This window comes from Theobroma cacao, chromosome 9, assembly GCF_000208745.1.
Source record: "Theobroma cacao cultivar B97-61/B2 chromosome 9, Criollo_cocoa_genome_V2, whole genome shotgun sequence".
NCBI lineage: Eukaryota > Viridiplantae > Streptophyta > Magnoliopsida > Malvales > Malvaceae > Theobroma > Theobroma cacao.
The window spans coordinates 12,299,674-12,319,460 of NC_030858.1; the positions used below are offsets into that span (position 1 = coordinate 12,299,674).

Below are 19,787 nucleotides of genomic sequence, written 5' to 3' on the forward strand. Positions count from 1 at the left end.
GCTCAGATATGGTAGCAAAGAAGTTAAAAATAGTGCAGCAATTGGATAAATTAGGAGACAAAAACAGAAAGTTTTTTGTTGCAGCGAGATTCAATCTCACTGTGGCAAAATTGTAACCCAGAAACAGAATGTTTCTCGCTGCAGTGACATTCAGCTGATGAAACAGAGAGTTTCTCGCTGCAGCGAGATTCCTTTTCGCTATAGCGAGAAGCTACAGTGACTATCTTGCTGCAGTGAAAACCAGTTCTGGTGAAGGCTCTCAAACCCGAGAGTTGCTCGCTGCAGCGAAAATGATTCTCACTGCAGCGAGATACAGGGCACCAATAAAAAAATTCCCTTTCTCCCAAGGAAAAATCACCCTGTTGAGATGTCCAAACTAACATGAAATGCATTACAATTTTCCACAATTTAACATGTCAAGTTTCACATGCATTACAACCATATACCATTACTTATTAATTTCCTATATCACACATATTTACATATGTATATATGTATACGTTTACCCATCATCATCATGCACACCATCCCATCTTCATCATCACCAGCTCATGCGCACTCCTTACTCGCACATGGCTGGGTCATCACTAGGTTATGCGCACTCCCTACTCACACATAGTCGAATCAATGTCATTGCCCAACAATATATTCATACATATATATCAACACAATGTGGTAGTGCATGAATCAATAATAGTCACATGTCACAACACAAACCATTTCTCAAGAGCTTGTTCCCAAGGCACTCATTTTTAAAAAATGTTGTATAAAATCATTCAAACACTTTGTACAAAATAGTCACATTCCCAAAATCGTTTTGATACGCAGTCCACTCACCGATTTATAATTGAGTCTTTAACTGACTCTAATTCCCCTAATGATCCAATTGGAAGGATGGGACTTCATTAGAACCTAGGATCACATTAGCATAAGCAATAGGTCAATTCACAGACTATGAACCCTAAAAGCTATCTCTTAGCTAGCTTTTAATTGCCACAATAAATTGCTATCTATGTTCAATATCTTAATCACTAAAAAGTAATGAACATACTCAACAATAAAACAACTCATAATCCCAATTATTAGCCATTTTCTATAGCTAAAAATCAAGCTTAGTTCATCACTCACCCTAGGGCTCCTTTGTAGTCAAATTCTCTTCCAATAGCTTCCAAATCAATGGGGTAATTCTTTTTTTCTCTCTCTAGAATGCCCAACTAGTGAGAGAAAGTATGGAAATAAGATTTATCAAGGGTTTTGAAGTGAGAGAGTGAAAGAATACAAGAGTTCTAGTCAAAAGGGCTCAAATGTATGAAAACTAGAGCTAGAGAGAGAAAATTATGCAAGCTTCGTATCAAACTTCCATGGAGGTTTTAAAGAAACGTGAGAGGGAAGAAGGAGAAGAAGACAAGTTGCTGGAAATTCAAGAAGCTGCTGGAAATTCAAGATATTTTATAGCCAAACTTATCCATTCCACTTAAATTACCAAATTACCCTTCCATAATTTAGTTTATTCTCCTCCAATTGTTTATGCAATCTTTTTGCTCTTTTGACACTAGGACAAGGTCCATAATGGTCTAGACATACTCGAGTTCATGAAAACTTAAAATTTTAACTCAAGGTGAAAATGACCATTTTGCCCCTACCATGAAAATCATCAAAATTTTGGTTTCCTTTCCATTTTACCCCTAATTTCACCATCCATTTATACCTTAGGCCTACTTAGGCCATAACATTGTTTAAAAACTCTTACTTTTATGGGCTTACTAAGGAAATGATGAAATTACCCCTGATCAGGGATATTGCGTATATTACTAACTACGAGTCTATAAAGGTCAAGGTCTCACAGAACTTTCAGAAGACGTCGAAGGGAGAATTTACAAGTTGCAGCTTTAAGTTGGACAATGGCTGAGGATAACAATAACAATGGCAATAATGCCATTAATCTGGTTCCCGAAGCAAATAGAGCACTACGAGATTATGTTGTTCCTCTTTTGCAAGGTTTGCACCAAAGCATTAGAAGACCTTCCATCAATGCAAATAATTTTGAAATTAAACTAGCTTACATTCAGATCATTCAGTCTTTAGTCCAGTTTGGTGGGTTACTCAGTGTTGATCCCAATTCTCATTTAGAAAATTTTTTGGAGATTTGTTATACCTTTAAATACAATGGAGTAACTGATGATATTATTAGATTGAGACTGTTTCCATTTTCTCTGAGGGATAAAGCAAAGAGCTGGCTTAATTCACTACCCAATAAGTCTATCACTACATGGGAAGACTTAGCACAAAAGTTTTTAGCAAAATTTTTGTCACCTGCCAAGACTGCAAAGATGAGAAACTATATCACCTCATTCACACAATTTGATGGTGAGTCCTTGTATGAAGCCTGGGAGAGGTTTAAAGAACTATTGAGAAAATGTCTATATCATGGGATTCGTGATTGGTTACAAGTTTAGACATTCTACAATGGGCTGGTTGGGTCAATAAAAACCACAATTGATGCTACTGTTGGTGGGGCATTAATGAGTAAGGATGCTGTAGATGCTTATAATTGTTAGAAGAGATGGCTTCGAATAATTATCAATGGCCTTCAGAAAGATCAGGTTCGAGAAAAGCTGTTGGAGCTTATGAAATTGAGGCACTTGGCAACTTAACTGCTCAAATAGCTACGCAAGTAGCTACACTGTCCAAGAAGTTTGACACACTAGGAGTTCATGCAATTCAAAATTCATTTGTAGTTTATGAGATGTATGGAGATGGCCATTCAAATGATCAATGTCCATACAACTCTAAACCAGTCCAGTTTGTGGGGAACTTCAATAGACAGTAGAATAACCCATACTTCAATTCTTATAATCCTGGTTGGAAAAACTACCCCAACTTTTTATGGAACAACAATGCAGGGCCTTCTATCCAAAACCCATCATGCCTTCTGGTTTTCAACAACAAGCTAGACCACAAATCCCTTGCACTATTTGTAATTTATTTTTTGCAAAAGGCTTGAGTGATTTAAATGCAACTATCAAGTTAATGCCTTGGTCAATTTTTGAGAAACTTGGTTTGGGGGTGTCACGACCCAAATTCTGGGCCATGACCGACTCAAGGGCCCAATAGACATAGTCCATTAAGCCCTAGCAAGCCTATTAATCTAACATGTTCATTATTCCATCATAAACTGATAAGTCATATCTCATAACTTAGAATCAAAATAATGTTAAACATTGCCATCTCATACTGGCATACTGATCAAGTGTATATACATTATCTACAACATGTATCTTAACAATTTACATTAAATTTTCGTATACATCTCAAAAAGAAGACTTGACTTCCAGCGGAGGGACTCGGACGAATGTACAACTACTAAATGCCGAGACACCTACCAAAAGATGGATATAAGTCTACAAGGACACCTCGTCCTAGTTACCTGCTGCTTCGTGATCTGAAAACATGAAGTTAAAAATGGTGAGTATAAACCCAGTAAGTGAACAAGGAAGGGAACAAGGATACCATAAGGAATCTTTAATGAAATCATGATGCATTCTTTTTCAAAACAATGCAATTTGTTTTTATTCTTATTAAAAACCCCTCATCAAGCCTTTAAATGATTAATCTTTTGAAAATCATGAACCCATACATAATGAACCATTTGAAGAATGAAAGCTTCAATATTACATAAGCAAGTCAAATACGACAACGAATCTTCTCTGCAGCGAGAATGCCTTTCCACTGCAGCGACGTTGGGATTTAGTTATTAGCTGAATGAGGGTTTCTCAACTGGCCGAGGGTTTCTCACTAAACCTACCTATTTTAAACTTAACTCATATAATCCTTAATGTTGGAAGTCCATGCTCTGATATGGTAGCAAAGTAGTGAAAGATAGGGCAGCAATTGGACAAAATAGGAGACCAAAACAGAAGGTTTTTCGCTGCAACGAGATTCTTTCTCGTTGCAGCGAAATTGTAACCCAGAAACAGAAGGTTTCTTGCTGCAGCAAGATTCTTTCTCGCTACAGTGAAATTCAACTGATGAAATAGAGAGTTTTTCGCCGTAGCGAGATTTCTTTTCGCTACAGCGAGAAGCTACAGTGACTATCTCACTGCAACGAGAACCAGTTCTGGTGAAGGTTCTCAAACCCGAGAGTTTCTCGCTGCAGCGAGAATGATTTTCATTGCAGCAAAATACAAGGCAGCAAAGGAAAATTTCCCTTTCTCCCAAAGAAAACCACCCTGCTTGAAATGTTCAAAACCAATAAGAAATACATAACAACTTCCCAAAGTTTAACATACCGAATCTCACATACATTACATCCATATACATAACTCATAAATTTCTTATAACACACATGTTTACGTATGTATACATATACATATACCCATCACCATCATGCACAATCCCATCATCATCATGCACACCATCCCATCATCATCATCACCAGCTCATGCGCACTCCCTACTCGCACATGGTTGGGTCATCATCGGGTTATGCGCACTCCCTACTCGCACATAACCGGGTCATCCTCGGCTTATGCCCACTCTCTACTCACACATAGTCGAGTTAATATAATTACACAATATTATATTCAAGCATATATGTATATCAACATAATGCAGCCACATAGAAATCCATAATAACTACATATCATAACATAAACCATTTCACAAGAGCTTGTTCCCAAGGCATTCATTTTTGAGAAAAGTTGTATAAAATCATTCAAACACTTTGTTCAAAACAGTCATATTCCCAAAGCAATTTTGATAGGCAGTCCACTCACTAATTGATTGTAGAGCCTTTAGATGACTCCAATTCCTCTAATTGTCCAAATGAGATGATGGGGCTTCCTTAGAACCTAGGATCACATTAGCATAAGTAATAGGTCAATTTTACACACTATGAATCCTAAAAACTATCTCTTAGCTAGTTTTCAATTGCCACAGTAAATGACCATCTATGTTCACTATCTTAATCACTAAAAGTAATGAACGTACTCAATAATAAACAGCTCATAAATCCCAATTACTAACCATTTTCTGTAGCTAAAAACTAAGCTTAATTCATCACTTACCCTAGGGCTCCTTTGTAGTCAAATTCTCTCTCAATAGCTTCTAAATAAATGGTGTAATTCTCTTTTTCTCTCTCTAAAATGTCCAACTAGTGAGAGAAAGTATGAAAACTAGATTTTTGAAAGGTTTTAAAGTGAGAGGATGAAAGAGCATAAGGGTTTATGGAAGAGTACACCAAAAGCATGAAAATTGGAGCTAGAGAGAGAAAGTTATGGAAGCTTAAAGAAAACTCCCATGGAGAAATTGATGAAACGTGAGAAATGAGAAGGGAAGAATAAGACCAGTTGCAGAAAATTCAAGAAGGTGCTGGAAATTTCAAGATATTTATAGCCAATCTTATCCTTTCCCTTAAAATTATGAAAATGCCCCTCCACCAATTTACTTATTCCCCTCCAATCTTTTATGCAATCTTTTTGCTCTTTTAACACTGAGACAAGGTCCATAATGGTTTAGACATGTTCGGGTTCATAAAAACTTAAAATTTTAACCCAAGGTGAAAAATGACCATTTTGCTCCTATTATGAAAATTGTTGAAACTTCTAGTTTTCTTCGTGTTTTCACTAGCACACATCATTTATGCAGTCGTATGCCCATTTTGACCTTAAAATATCATAAAACTTTCTTCTAGAAGCTTATTAGAGAAAATGATAAAATTACCCCTGGCTTGTATTATTACATCTATGCTTAGTTACAAGCCTATAGGGGTTGGGGTCTCATAGGGGGAATGCAAACCCACTTCTGTTACTTTGCAACTGGCTAATCGTTCTTAAGTGTATCCAATGGGAATTATTGAAGATGTTCTTGTCAAGGTAGACAAATTTATTTTTTCAGTTGATTTTATAATTTTTGACATGGAAGAAGATAGGCAAATTCTAATCATCCATGGGAGGCCATTCTTAGCAACTCCTAGAGCTTTGATTAATGTTGAAAAAGGTGAGCTCACTTTGAGAGTTCAAGACCAACAGGTAACATTTAATATTTTCAAAGCTTTAAAATTACTTATGACATCTGAAAACTGTTTTTCTGTGAGTGTGGTAAATAACTTTACACATGATGTTTTCTTAGAAAAAAATCCCAATGATCCTCTTGAAGCATGTTTAGTTGCTAATTCTGACAGGGATGATGATGAATTTATCGAATATTCAAATTTGTTAAATGCTCACTCCAAATTTAGAACTAATCATCAATTTGAGTCTTTAGATATTTCAGCTTCTTTAATGCAAGCTTTTAAGCCTTCCATTGAGGAACCACCTATTTTGGAACTCAAACCTCTACCTGCACACTTAAGGTATGCTTTTCTTGTAAAATCTTCTACTCTTCCAATTATTATTTCTGCTGCTCTTTCTAACATGCAAGAGGAGAAGTTATTGAGGACACTTAGAGAATTCAAGAAAGCAATAGGGTGGACCATAGTTGATATTAAGGGAATTAGCCCTTCTATTTGCATGCACAAAATTCTCTTTGAGGAAAATCACAAAGCCACAATTGAACAGCAAAGAAGATTGAATCCCATCATGAAGGAAGTGGTCAAGAAGGAAATCATCAAGTGGTTGGATGTTGGAATAATTTATCCTATCTCTGATAGCTCATGGGTAAGTCTAGTTCAATGTGTTCCTAAGAAAGGAAGAATGACTTGTGAGACCTTGACCTTTATAGACTCGTAGATAGAAGTACACGCGATATCCCTAATCAGGGGTAATTTCATCATTTCCTTAGTAAGCCCATAAAAGTAAGTTTTAAACAATATTAAGGCCTAAGTAGGCCTAAGGCATAAATGAATGATGAAAATATGGGTAAAATGACAAGAAAACAAAAATTTTGATGATTTCCACGGTAGGGGTAAAGTGGTCATTTTTCACCTCGAGTCAAAAATTTTAAGTTTTCATGAACCCGAGTATATTTAGACCATAATGGACTTGGCCTCAGTGTTAAAAGAGTAAAAAGATTTCATAAAGGGGTGGAGAAGGACAAGCTAACTTACTAAAGGCATTTTTGTAATTTTTAAGGGAGTGGATAAGCTTAGGCTATAAATATCTTCTCCTTCCAATAGCTTCTTGAATTTTCAGTAACTTTTTCTTCTTGTTCTCTTCCCATCTCACGTTGCTTTCATTCTCCATGGAAGCTTGATGTGAAGCTTTCGTAACTTTCTCTCTCTAGCTCTAATTTTCATACCTTTGTACCCTTTTGACTAGAACCCTTATATTCTTTCACTCTTTCACTTTAAAACCCTTGAAAATTCCCACTTCCATACTTTTTCTTACTAACTAGGTGTTTAAAGAGAGAAAAAGAGAAAAAACCCCTATAATAGCTTGGGAATTGTTGGAAAGAAGTTCAAAGTTACAAAGCTATCAAGGTGAGTAGTAAATTAGCATTGGGTTTTAAGTGTTCATAATGTCTAGTGATTGGTTTGTGAGTTTTATTGTTGAGATTGTGTATTGACTCTAATGTGACTAAAATAGTGGGAATAGATAGCCATTTAAAAATGGTAATTGAAAACTAGCTAAGAGATAACTTTTAGAGTTTATAGTGTGAGTTAATGTAATGGTGATGTTAATGTAATGGTAGGTTCCAACAAAGTTCCATCCTTTCAATTGGATCATTAGGGAAGTAAGAGTTGACTAAAGGCTCAACGAATACCGGTGAGTGAATTGCATTTCAAAATTGTTTTGGGAATGCAACTGTTTATACAAAGAAATTGAAGGATTTTATACAACTTTTTCTTAAAACGAGTGCCTTGGGAACAAGCTTTTGCTAAATGGTTTTATGTTATGATATGTGGTTGTTATGGAATCATGCACCATTGCATTATGATGGTATATATATATATATATATGTTGTGCATGATAGTTGATATTGTGTATGATGATTATAGCCGTGTGTGTGCACAATGTGGGGGGATGCACATGCTGGTGATGATGGTGGTATGGGAGATGGATGATGATAGTGTTAGTGTGCACGATGTAAGAGGATGTACACGATGGTACTGATTGTGCACGGTGTGGGGGGGGATGCACATGATGGCGCCGACTATGTGCACGATGTGGGGGCATGTACATGAGCTGGGTGTGATTATGATAATATTGATGTTTATCTATGTATTATGCATATCTATGCTTATGAAATGAAAGCTCATGAATATGATATATGATTGAAATGCATGTGAAATCTGATATGTTGCACTTTAGGAATTTTCATGTGTTTCATGTTGATTTTGTTGGTTTAGCAAGATGGCCTTTGATTGAGTGAAGGGAAACCTTTTTCTTGGTTTTCTGTTTCTCACTGAAGTAAGAAACTATCGGGTTTTGAAGGGGTTGGCTGGCCGAAAACTCGCTGCAACAAGAATCCATTCTCGCTGCAGCGAGAAAGGTACTATAGCTTCTCGCTACAGCGAGAAACTTTCTATTTTGTGACCAAAATTTTGCTGCAGCAAGATTGAATCTCGTTGCAACGAAAAACTTTTTATTTTGCTCCTCTTTGGGTTTGGTTGCTGCCCCGTTTTCCGCTTCTTTGATACCATAGTTGAGCATGGACTTCTAACATTACGGAATCAATGATTTAAGTTTAAAATGAGGAGGTTTGGTGAGAAACCCTCATTCGGCTAATAACTTAAATCCCAACATCGCTGCAACGAAAATTCATTCTCGCTGCAGCGAAGATTCATTGTCGCTTTTGACTTGTTTGTGTATCGCTAAAGCCTTCATTTTTTAAATTATTCGTTACGTATGGGTTCACCATTACCAAATGATTAATCATTTAAGGGTTTAATGAGGGGTTTTTTTATATGAATGAAATTAAATTGCATTGTTTTAAAACAAGTGCATCATGATTTTAAATTCTTCCTTATTGTTGCTTGTCCCTTTCCTTGTTCACTCACTGGGTTTATACTCACCGTTTTCAACTTCATGTTTTCAAATCACGAGGCAGTTGGTAAGTAGGTCGAGGTGCCCTTATAGACTCGACTATTGGTAGGTGTCTTGGCATTCAGTAACTGTACATTCGTTGAGTTTCTCAACTGGACATCGAGTCTCCTTTTGATATGTATAGACAAACTTAATGTAAATTATTAGAATAAATGTTGTAGACAATGTATGTATATTTTAAATGAGTAATGCCAGTACGAGTTGGTAATGTCTATTACTATTTTGATTCAAAGTTATGAAATGTGACTTAGTAATATTTGATGGAATGATGAGTAAGATAAATAGATAGGCTTGCTTGGGCTTAGTGGACTACGTCCATTGGGCCCTTGCGCCGGTCATGGCCCAAAATTTGGGTCGTGACATGACTGTGGTGGCCAATGACAATAATGAGCTCATTCCAACAAGAGCTATGACTGGATGGAGAGAGTGCATGGGCTATCGCAAGCTCAACAAAACTACAAGGAAATATCACTTCCCTCTTCCATTCATTGATCAAATGTTGAATCGCTTGGCTGGTAAAGACTATTATTGTTTTCTAGATGGTTATTTTGGTTATAACCAAATTGCTATTGCCCCCGAAAATCAGGAAAAGACTACATTTACATGTCATTATGGCACCTTTGCTTTAGAAAAATGCCATTTGGATTATGTAATGCACCTGCCACCTTTCAGAGATGTATGATGGCCATATTCATAGATATGGTGGAAAAATGTTTGGAGGTATTTATGGATGATTTTTCTATCTTTGGAAATAATTTTGATGATTGTCTTTTAAATCTTGCTAGGGTACTCAAGAGATGTGAAGAAACAAATTTGGTGCTCAATTGGGAGAAATGGCACTTCATGGTGCGAAAAGGTATTGTTCTTGGGCATAAGATCTCTAGTAGCGGCATTAAGGTGGATAAAGCAAAAATTGAAGCAATTGAGAAATTACCACCTCTAATAAATGTCAAAGGTATTAGAAGTTTTCTAGGTCATGCTGGTTTTTATAGAAGATTTATCAAAAACTTTTCAAAAATTTCTAGACCACTTTGTAATTTATTGGAAAAAGATGTGCCATTTAAGTTTGATAATGAATGTCTTATTGCTTTTGATGAATTAAAGAAAAAATTAATATCTGCACCTATCATAGTTAGTCTTGATTAGACTCTTCCTTTTGAACTAATGTGTGATGCGAGTGATTATGCGGTGGGAGCTGTTTTTGGACAACGGAAGGATAAAATCTTCAATTCCATCTATTATGCTACCAAGACTTTGAATGAGGCCTAAAAAAATTATACCACCATAGAAAAGGAGCTCCTGGCTGTAGTTTTTGCTTTTGACAAATTTCGCACCTATCTCATGGGGACAAAGGTGATAATGTACACTGACCATTCAGTTATCAAATATTTGATTGCCAAGAATGATGCTAAACCAAGATTGATAAGGTGGATTCTCTTGCTACAAGAGTTTGATCTAGAGATTCATGACAGAAAAGGAATGGAAAATCAAGTGGCAAACCACCTTTCAAGATTAGAGATTAAAGATCAAGGTAAAGATTCAACTTAAATCAAGGAGAGTTTTCCTTATGAACAAATTCTTCAAGTTGGTAAGAAATCACTTCCTTGGTATGCTGACTTCATGAATTATTTGGTAAGCAATATTATTCCCCCTGATTTAAATTTTCATCAAAAAAGAAATTTTTGCATGATGTTAAATTTTATTTTTGGGATGAGTCTTGCTTATTCAAGCAGTGTAAAGACCAGACTTTCAGAAAATGTGTTATAGAAGAAGAGATTCAAAATGTGCTTCACCATTGCCATTCTTCAAATTATGGAGGACATGTTGGAGGAATAAAGACTGCTGCTAAAGTCCTCCAATCAGGTTTGTATTGGCCTACATTATTTAAGGATTCTCATAATTTTGTCTTGCATTGTGATAGGTGCCAAAGGGTGGGTAATATCTCAAGGCGACATGAAATGCCTCTCAACAACATCCTGCAAATAGAAATTTTTTATGTATGAGGTTTTGACTTCATGGGTCCATTCATATTTTCATACAACAACAAATACATTTTGCTTGTTGTTGATTATGACTTCGAGTAGGTTGAAGCAGCAGCCTTCCTCATAATGATTCAAAGGTGGTGATGAATTTCATTAAGAAGAATATTTTCACTCGATTTGGCACTCCAAGGGCAATTATTAGTGATGAGGGAAGTCACTTTTGCAACAACTATTTTGATGCACTTCAGGCAAAATATGGAGTTAAACACAAGGTTGCCATTACGTACCATCCTCAAACTAATGGCCAAGCAAAAGTATCGAATCGCGAAATCAAGAAGATTTTGGAAAAAACCGTGTGTCCCACAAGAAAAGATTAGTCAAAGAGATTGGATGATGCACTGTGGGCATATAGGACTACTTTCAAGGCACTAATTGGTATGTCTCCATATAAGTTGGTCTTTGGCAAAGCTTGTCATTTACCGGTGGAACTTGAACACAATGCTTATTGGGCCATGAAGAAGTTAAATTTTGATTTACAAGCTGTAGGTGAGCAAAGGTTGTTGCAATTCAATGAACTTGATGAATTTCGCCTTCAAGCCTATGAGAATGCCAAACTCTATAAAGAGAAAACAAAGCAGTGGCATGATAAAAAGATAGTGGAGAGAAGATTTAAACCTAGATAATCAATGTTCCTCTATAATTCTCAGTTGAAATTATTTTCGAGAAAGCTAAAATCAAGGTGGTCTAGTCATTTCATTATCAATGAAGTATTTCCACATGGAGCAATCGAAGTTAGAGGGACGGATGGTCAAAAATTTAAAGTCAATGGACAAAGATTAAAGCATTATAAGGGAGGCGAAATTAATCATCACAAGTCTTCAATACACTTAGTTGATGTGGCGTAAAGCCCAAATCAGTCCAGTCGAATGCTATAAATGAAGCGCTTCTTGGGAGGCAACCCAAGCTCCTCAACTTTATTTATTTTTATTTTTATTTTATTTAATTTTTGTTTAATTTATTTCTTTTAATCTATTTTTTATGTTCCCTTTTGCAGGTCATTGGATTCAAAAAAAATTCAAAAAAATCAAAAAATAAAAAAAAGGTTAAAGCCGTGGCCCTTAAATTAAGAGCCGCAGCCTTGAAATATGTTGAAAACGGAGCTGAAACAGAATGTTTCAGCACTGCGACCCTCAAAGGCAGTGCCACGGCATTGGATTAAGAGCACCAGACAGAACATTTCAGTGCCATGGCCTTAAAAAAGGAGAGCCACGGCACTAAAAAATGGTGGTAAGCAGAATGATGAGCATCGCGGTGCTCAAACCCAAAGCGTAATGCTTCAGGTGCTACAATTGAGCGTCGCAGCCCTCTTAAACAAGGGTCGTGGCCCAGCCATAACCCTTTAAAAACCCTCTTAATTTTTTTCTTTTTCTTCTTTCACTTTCTTTTTCTCCTGCTGCCAAACACCCTCCCCTTTTATTCATTTCCTTTCAACTTTACTACCTTATTCTTTCTTTTGCACTCAAAATTTCTACATTTTATTTCTACTTGGAATTGTTTTCTATTTTCACTTAAAATCCTGAACTCATTGCACTCTTAAGGTAAGCACTCCTCCTTCCCTCCTTCAAATATTTAGTTTTCAATTGTTTTGTGTAGAGAGAGGATAAGGATGGTGTTAATCGTAAATTTTATAATTTTTTTCATATTGAAGGAGTCCATTGTGCATATCTGTTAATGGGTTTTCCTACTTCCTCGTGATTTATGCCTAGTGTGTAGAAAATTTTTATGATTAATGCTTAATTCTTGTTCCCCATCTAATGGATTCATGGAATTTTTTTTTAGTTGCTGCCAATATAATTGATAAATGCTTTGTTGATGTGGGCAAATGATGGGTTTGTTTAATTTTTGATGTTTGGTTTAGCAAGTAGTAATAATTTTTGGAATTGTTGGTGCAACACCTGCCATATTTGATAATTTTGGATGAGTACATTGTCATAGAATTCTTTTTATTTTTCATTTTATAATTGGACTATGGCATTGTGACAATTAGGATTATGAGAAAGTTGTCTTAATGTTGTGAGACATAGAGAATTTATGTTACATCTCAAGAAGTGAGATTGTAAATGGAAATCTTGAATTTGGATTGTTGAATTGGATAGGAACTAATTAAATTTATGCTTGTAGATCTTTCATATTTTCATGCTTGTTCACGCAATACTACTTGCATATTTTTCCTCTGATTTGTTTTGATAATTAAATTTCTTTTGTAGGAATGGCACCAAAATGATCCAAACCAAGTTCTAGTGGTGCTTTTGATATATCAAAGTTCATCTCTACCGAAGCCTCTGTGCTATATCTTACGTCCTTGATCAACAAAATGCCAATTCCCGAACAAGGGATAGATATCCCCATTCTGCCTTACAAAAAGTTTCATGACATGCTTCGCAACAGATATTGGCAGTAATTTAGTGACCAACCTGAAGCGACAGTGGTTCTTGTAGTTCGAGTGTTTTATGCGAATGTGGTTGAGCATGTTGATAGTGTGGCATTTGTTCGTGGCAAACAAGTCCCTTTTCACAACCAAGCTATCAATGCATTTTTTGGAACCCCCAATATTGAAAACGATGAATATAGGCAGTACTTGGACGATCATCATCATTGCAATTAGATTATATCAACGTTGTGTGTTGAGGGAGCTCAATGGAAGACATCGCATGGTGAGCCAGTGTCATTTAAACGAAGTGTCATGAAAAAGGAGCTGAAAGTTTGGTTACACTTTGTAGCGGCACGGTTACTCCCTTCCACTCATATCAGTGTTGTCATGAGGGATCACACAGTGCTTATTTATGCTATTGTCACACATAAATCCATTGATATTGGTAAAGTTATCTCCCATGCCATCTTACATACGGGCCGCACTAAACGAGATGGTATTGGTTTTCCCTCCTTCATCACTGCATTATGTGTGACAGCTAGTGTGCACTAGAGCAATCAAGAGGAGTTGCAGCAACCAAAACTGCCCATCACCATGGGCATTCTTAAAAGATTAGAGGAATCTGCATCAGGTCCTCGTAGTTCTTCCCAAGCTGCTCCCGCACCTTCATAAGAAGCTCCCACACGTAGTGTTCCTCATTGGATTGAGTACATTGATCATCGATTAGACCGTTAGGAAATGTAGAATCGGGCTATTGAACAGATGATGAGAGCCTATGCCAAGCACATTGGGATGGATATGTCTACTTTTCCTTTGTTACCTAAGGATTCTGACTCTGAGGACGATTTTGGAAGTGACGACACGGAAGACATGTAGACAATAGATTCAGAGTTAGGGGAGTATTCTTGTCATTTTTCTTTTATTTTCTTTTATCACATTGAGGACAATGTTTATTCCAAGTTTGGGTGAGTGGTTTAGAATTTTGTTAGTTTATTTTTAGATAGCTCTATTTTAAGATATGTCTTGCATATTTATTTATGTGTTGCATGTTTTATTGTGTTTCAAAAAAAATTTTGAGATAGTTGCACCTCATTCATGATTGTCCCAATCCTAGGATGATATTTTAATTATCTTTTGATTCTTAGCTTTTGGGAATCATGTAGTTATGATTTAATTTTATGTGATATTCTTGTGTTAACTTACTTTTAGAATGTGACTTCCAATAATTTGAGCACTATACTCTTTTATTTAGAAATTTTGTGTGATTTAGAGAAATTTTATGTTGATGAAAATGTATAGTGAAGTCAACAATACTAGAATTTGTTTGATTCTCTCTCGAGGCGAAATCTTAGATAACATTTAGGATAGGAAGTGATTTAGGCCATATTTGGATCGTTTGAACCTTTCTGAGCCTACCTTGTTATATTTATCCTTAGTCACCCTTTTTGAGCCTAATTTACCTTTTCTTTGTAATTACACAATTATGTTAGCCTTGGCCTGCCTATTTAAATCTAGCGATTTGAACCTTTCACCCTCTAAGTATTTTAATCTTTCTATGGAATGGTTTGAGCTTAAAGATAAATTGAGGGAGAAATGTGGAAATAAAAAGGTGGTGATTGTTAGGAAAATTATGCCTTGTTTATAATTGTAAAAAATAAGTTTGGGGGTTGAAAAAAAAAAGAAATAAAATGTTTGGTAAAATGTGTGGTACAAAGGAAAGTTTATTTCAAGTTTGGGGGTGATATATATTAAAAAAATAAAAAAAAATTGAAATTGAGCTCTTTATATGTCCTAGATTGATTAGGTGCTTAAGGTGAATTTGAGCCTAAATATATCTTTTATCATACCCTAACCCTAGCCTTACATTACAAGCTTGATAAAGACCTATTAATCCTTGAATAAGTGTTAATCTACATTAGTGGAGAGAGAGATGAAAAGCAAACTTATGGGATCCTAGTACTAATCTATGCCTAGATTTGGCATAAACTAATCCGAATTGCATGATATTCTTTGTAAGAGAGCATTCACACACACACGAGAAGTCCATTCGAAAAGTAAGTTTTCACTGGAATTGATGCATGAATTTAAGGATTAGCTGTATGTTACCTTAAGTTGGAATTTGAGTTAATTTCTGAGGAAAAATTGGAAAATCATGATTTGGTATTTCTATCTCTCGTTCAAGGATTTTTTTTTTGTTCAATTTTCTTTTGTGATTTTCTTTGCTCGAGGACTAGCAAAATCTTAAAGTTTGGGGGTGTGATAATTCTATTTTATAGAATTATTTTAGTCCAATTTTGTTAGTAAATATTAGCTAAGTCCTCAATTTTTAATTATTATTTACTTAATTTTTAGTTATTTTTATAATTAGTTTATTTTGAAGTGAGTTATTTTAATTTTATGTTATTTTTTTTCATTTAAATGTTATTTATTAGTTTTTATATTTTTCGTAGGAACTAAAGGAATTGGGCTTAATTTTGGAAAGTAAGGTGTTGAAAGACCCAAAAGTCTACTCGCATATGCTTTAGTGTTTTGTCCATAACTCAAGCTACAGAACTCCAAATGATAAGATTCTTTAATCATTGGAAAGCTAAGAGACAGAGATATAACTTTCATGAAGGTCACTTTGCCCAGTTCTGCTTCGAATATAGAGAAAATAGCGTTGGAAAATGGTTGGATGTATTGTGTTGGGAATGGAAATTTTTGAAGACTGATAATTGATTTTTTTGGGGCCTCTCATTATACTTTTAAGCCCAATTAAACCCTAGGACAACTTAAGGAAGTATAGGTTAAGTTGTTAGTATAAATAGCATAGTTTGAAGAACATTAAAAAAGACAACTTTTGGCAGATTCAAGAAGCTAGGAGTTGAGGCTGAAACTTAGAGATCAAGGCGAAAAATATTGTTTTGTTTTCTTCCTTGGCTTTTATTTTTCTTGTTACTCTCAATGGTTAAATTTATTATAATGTTATTTGTTTTTGCAATCATGAGTAGCTAATTTTCTTATTTTAGGATTGCAATTGAACTCACATGTAATGTAGATTTTTAATCTCTTTCTTACTTATCTTTAATGGGATTTGAATTGCTTATTCCAATTTGTTCTTAATGCTTTTAATTACTTGGCCACCAATAAACTTGACTTAGGAACCTAAACAAACTTGGGAAAGGGAGTTTAGTGTAGACTAAAATTGGGATAGCATATGATCATATTAATTGATTTGCGTATAGGATAGGGATATACATATAGGCCATATGTAGCCAGATTAGAGCCTGAACTTAATGAGTCTATTTTAATTTCAATTCACATAGGGATATAGTGTTTTGGTTAAAATAGATATTTTTATAAGATGAGTCGGGAGACCCTTATAAATAATTTATGACTCTAGGTTAGCAATTCAACCCATTGAAATAAGTTAAGTAAGAAAGGTAAGATTTAAATGAAGTGTGAGGGATATTGTAATCCTAGGCTTGTTTGATTTGATATTTTCTCAAGTTATTATTACTTTGATTTTTCTTGTTGGTTCTAATTTTAGTTAATTAGTTTTAGTTAATTAATTAATTTTGACTGTTTTGATAAGATTAATTTGTTCTAATTTTAGTACTTAGTAAAATTTTAGATCAATTCTCTATGGGATTGATACTCTATTTGCTAATATACTGTCTATTCGATATGTATACTTGCATAGTAAAATTTTAACTAACATCGAGAAGTTTGACAAGAATTAAAATAAAGATATGTTTAAGGTTAGTAATGGAGTTAAAGGCATACTCGGGATCTTAATGATAAGAAAGAACAATTATGAAGGGTACCGCTGTTTTGATTCAAAGATGATAATACATATAAGTTGCATACCCTAACCTTGTAAAGTGTTCTAGTCGAACTGAAAGTAAATGAGGTGGATAAATCAAAATTCCTATGATGAAGGAAATGAAATGAGATCATAGAGTGAGATTAATAACTCGACGCCGACGTGAATTTGAGGACAAATTCTTTTTAAGTGGGGGAGACTGTAACACCCCATACCCTTTTATAGAAGCTAATATGACCTTATCGATAGTACAAGAGTCAATTGACATAAATTTAAGTGCCAACGAGCGGTGATGAGTGAAAGGAATATTTTGGAATTAAATATTTCACACATGAGAAAATAGTAATTAAATAATAATATTTTAATCGATGATGAATTAGTAAGTTAAAAGGCGATTTGGAAGTGAACCGGGGTAGAGTGAGGCACTTTGGGACCCGAGGAGACAAGTGGACGATTTTGAAATAAAATAATAGTTTATTAATAAAATGATATTAAAATATTAATATTTTATCTATTGTTGAAATTAGTCATGAAAGAGGACTATATGACTAATCTAAGTAGGGGAGAAAAGGTAAGAAAGAATTTAGAAGAAAAACGATGTAAGTGGGGCCTACGTGCTTTTATTTAATAAAGCAAGAAAGGTTAAGTATATATTTAAATATTATGATGACACCTTGGTGAAGTGTCGATTTAATATTTTATTTGTACAAGTGAAAAGGAAGAAAGATAGAAGGAAATTGGAATTAAAGAAATGTTTGAAGGACTTAATTGTAAATGATGAAAAATATGGAGGGTCGAATGGTAAATAAGGACAAATTCAAGGACTTATGAGCAATTTCAACATTTGAAGTTAAATGGAAACTAACTAACTAAGAAAAAATTAGATTGCGTGGGCGGATGGAATATGCATATAACAAATACTATTACATGCAAAGATATGCATGCAAGGATGTATTTGTAGTGGGGAACATGTGGGACCCCCACCATGTGACAAATAAAAAGGTGTGAGACAAATGAATAAAATGACACATGCATGTGGATTTTTAAGTTAAAGGAATGCATGGAAGATTTATGCATGACGGACACTTGGTGGCAATGTTGGACTAAAAGAAAAGAAAATGTATATGCATGTGATGTTATTGGCTAAATGGGAGGCTAATGAGAAATAATGTGGGAGAATGCATGAAAGACTATTGGACAAAAGGAAGATGGATGAAATGGAAATACATTAAGAATTAATGAAGATAGATTAAAGAAGGGAAGGATAATGAAGGGTGGATATTTAACCAATGTGGATTAAAGGAAATTGGTGCATGAAAACCCATTGGTTGGCAAAATGGCCAAATGAAAATAAAAGGTGGATGTGTGCATGTATTGTGATTGGTTAAATAGGTGGCCATATAAATATCAAAATTCAAGGGTAAAAGAGAAAGGTGAATAGGCCTTGGTGAGACTTGAGAGCGGGCCATTTAGAGAATAAAAGAAAGAAGAGAAACTTTGAGAAGTTACACCCGAGAAGAAAAAAAAGAAAAAGAGAAAAAAGTGGGAAAGGCTCGGGTTGTGAATATTCAAGAGAAACCGTGAGGTTTCCTTCCTTAATCTTGTAGAGTCTTGACATTTTACCACCCAAAGAGTCTTCAATACTCAAGAGAGAAGTCGTGGAGTGTTGATGGAGGAGTAAAGCTTGGTTTCAAGATACAAGAGAAATAAGGTAAATATTGTGGTTTTAGATTGAATCATCTTCGAAAATGGGTTGGTAACTATAAGAAATGTTTTGTGGCAGCAAAGATTAGCTTGATTGGAGAGGATTTAGTGACATGCAAGCCATCAAACCCGTGGATGCATGTTGGATTCAAAGTGAAAGAGAAATGGTAAGCATAATATTATGTTTTAAAGCCTACGGTTGGTAAAATTTTTGAAGAAAAAATTGTGCATAATGTTGGCAGCTTAGTTATTGGAACATTGGAAGAATATTGAGGTTGCATGCAAGATCTAATCCATCACACAGGTAAGGCATGCAATGTGAAATGATTGTGTGATGTCTTGAGTACGGTTAGGAAATAATTATGCTAGTTGAAAGCTTCAAAAATGAAATTTGTTGATATGTGCTGTTTTGAAAATTTTAAAAGGTTAAGAATGTTGGTGTAACATAAATGGAAATTGATGTTGTGCTTAGTGGTAGCATGTTAAATGTAAATAATGGTGTGTATAAGCTTACAACTTGCTTGGTGGAATTGGATTCATAGTTGTTGCCATATGCGTGATTAATGGTATGAAAATGATAGTTTGGACATGATATATGTCATTAGAAAGATTGATATGGGCGTTTGAAGTATAAACAAATTGCCGGGTTTATATAAATCAAAGTTTACATTAAGGATTAAGTGTAAATGGTTAGTTCTTAAGAATAAAAGGCGAGAATATAAAATTAAATGCAAATAGCCAATGTAGAATATATTGGCAGCAAAGCTTATTAACGATATTGTATTGAAATTATGTTAGGAAGTGACAAGGCAAGGATTATTGTTGCAAGCATAAAGTGAGTACTCGAGGAAATATTAGTGGCAAAGTAATATCCCGCCATTG

The 19,787-nt window shown here is 35.0% G+C and overlaps 1 protein-coding gene across 1 annotated transcript; it reads left to right on the forward strand.

Moving 5' to 3' along the window:
* Positions 1,902-2,830, forward strand: LOC108663236. Its single transcript, XM_018126821.1, has 2 exons — positions 1,902-2,367; positions 2,559-2,830. Exons 1-2 carry the CDS (start codon positions 1,902-1,904, stop codon positions 2,828-2,830), a joined length of 738 nt encoding a protein of 245 aa, XP_017982310.1.

Bases quoted from the DNA above. Each gene is read 5' to 3' on its own strand.
- LOC108663236 (XM_018126821.1), top strand. From the start codon at position 1,902: ATGGCTGAGGATAACAATAACAATGGCAATAATGCCATTAATCTGGTT. The intron at 2,368-2,558 runs GTGAGTCCTTGT...TATAATTGTTAG, and splicing joins CTCATTCACACAATTTGATG to AAGAGATGGCTTCGAATAAT.